This window comes from Melanerpes formicivorus, unplaced genomic scaffold, assembly GCF_026170545.1.
Source record: "Melanerpes formicivorus ecotype bairdi unplaced genomic scaffold, bMelFor1.0.p_v2 SCAF_1, whole genome shotgun sequence".
Classification (NCBI taxonomy): Eukaryota; Metazoa; Chordata; class Aves; order Piciformes; family Picidae; genus Melanerpes; species Melanerpes formicivorus.
The window spans coordinates 47151138-47152260 of NW_027142353.1; the positions used below are offsets into that span (position 1 = coordinate 47151138).

Consider the following 1123-nt stretch of genomic DNA (forward strand, 5'->3'; position numbering starts at 1 on the left):
GGTAGTAGGCACAACAGCTAGCCCCACATTGGGCACCAAAAATTGTAGTGGTTTTAGCCTTAACTGGGATTTAAAAGCCCAGATGGGGAAAGGCTGAGAATCTCTCCCCCACTCCCCCGTCCTCCCTCCAAACAGAGAGGGGAAAAAAAAAAAAGGGTAAGGAGCAAATCCACTAAACAATAATCTGGAGTCAGCTTGGAAGTAGAGAGGTGAAGAATTTTCTTTAAACAATATATATATATATGTATTAGAAAACAATATATATATATATATATATATATATATATATATGTGTGTGTGTGTGTTAGAAAAACACGATGTATCGTAGCAATCAGTGTTTAGCTGCCGAAACCATAGAGGGCGCGTCTCTGGCGCTTGAGCATGTAGACAACATCCATGGCCATCACAGTCTTCTTGGCGTGCTCAGTGTAGGTAACAGCATCCCGGATCGTGTTCTCCAGGAAGACCTTCAGCACATCGCACGTCTCTTCATAGATCAGACTAGAAATACACTTGACGACAACGCAGTGAGCCAGGTGGCGGATGGCTGGCTTGGTGATGCCCTGGATGTTGTCACGCAGCACCTTGTGGTGGTGCTTGGTGCCTCCTTTGCTGAGCCTCTTCCCGCCTTTGCCTCTGCCAGACATGATTTCACTCTACTCGACCCAACAAGCAGCGTATCAAGCAGCTGGAGAAGAGGAGGCTCAGGGGTGACCTCATTGCCCTCTACAACTACCTGAAAGGTGGTAGTAGCTGGGAAGGGGTTGATCTCTTCTCCCAGGCAGCCAGCACCAGAACAAGGGGACACAGTCTCAAGCTGCGCCAGGGGAGATTTAGACTCAAGATGAGGAGGAAGTTCTTCACCGAGCGAGTCATTCGTCATTGGAACGGGCTGCCCAGGGAGGTGGTGGAGTCACCGTCCCTGGAGGTGTTGAAGAGGGGATTGGACGTGGCACTTGGTGCCATGGTCTAGTCATGGGGTCTGTGTTGATAGGTTGGACTCGATGATCCTCGAGGTCCTTTCCAACCTAAGTTATACTGTGATACTGTGATACTATATAACAATAACAGGAAAGGTTCACAAGGGCAAGGAACAAGGATGGATGGGAGGGGGACAGAAAAG

General features: G+C 48.5%; 1 protein-coding gene across 1 annotated transcript; it reads right to left on the minus strand.

Annotated features, from left to right (window-relative positions):
- Positions 1-338: 338 nt before the first annotated feature.
- Positions 339-647, minus strand: LOC137441115 (histone H4 type VIII-like). The gene has a single exon (XM_068138456.1). The coding sequence runs from the start codon at positions 645-647 to the stop codon at positions 339-341; it is 309 nt and encodes a 102-aa protein (XP_067994557.1).
- Positions 648-1123: the final 476 nt, after the last annotated feature.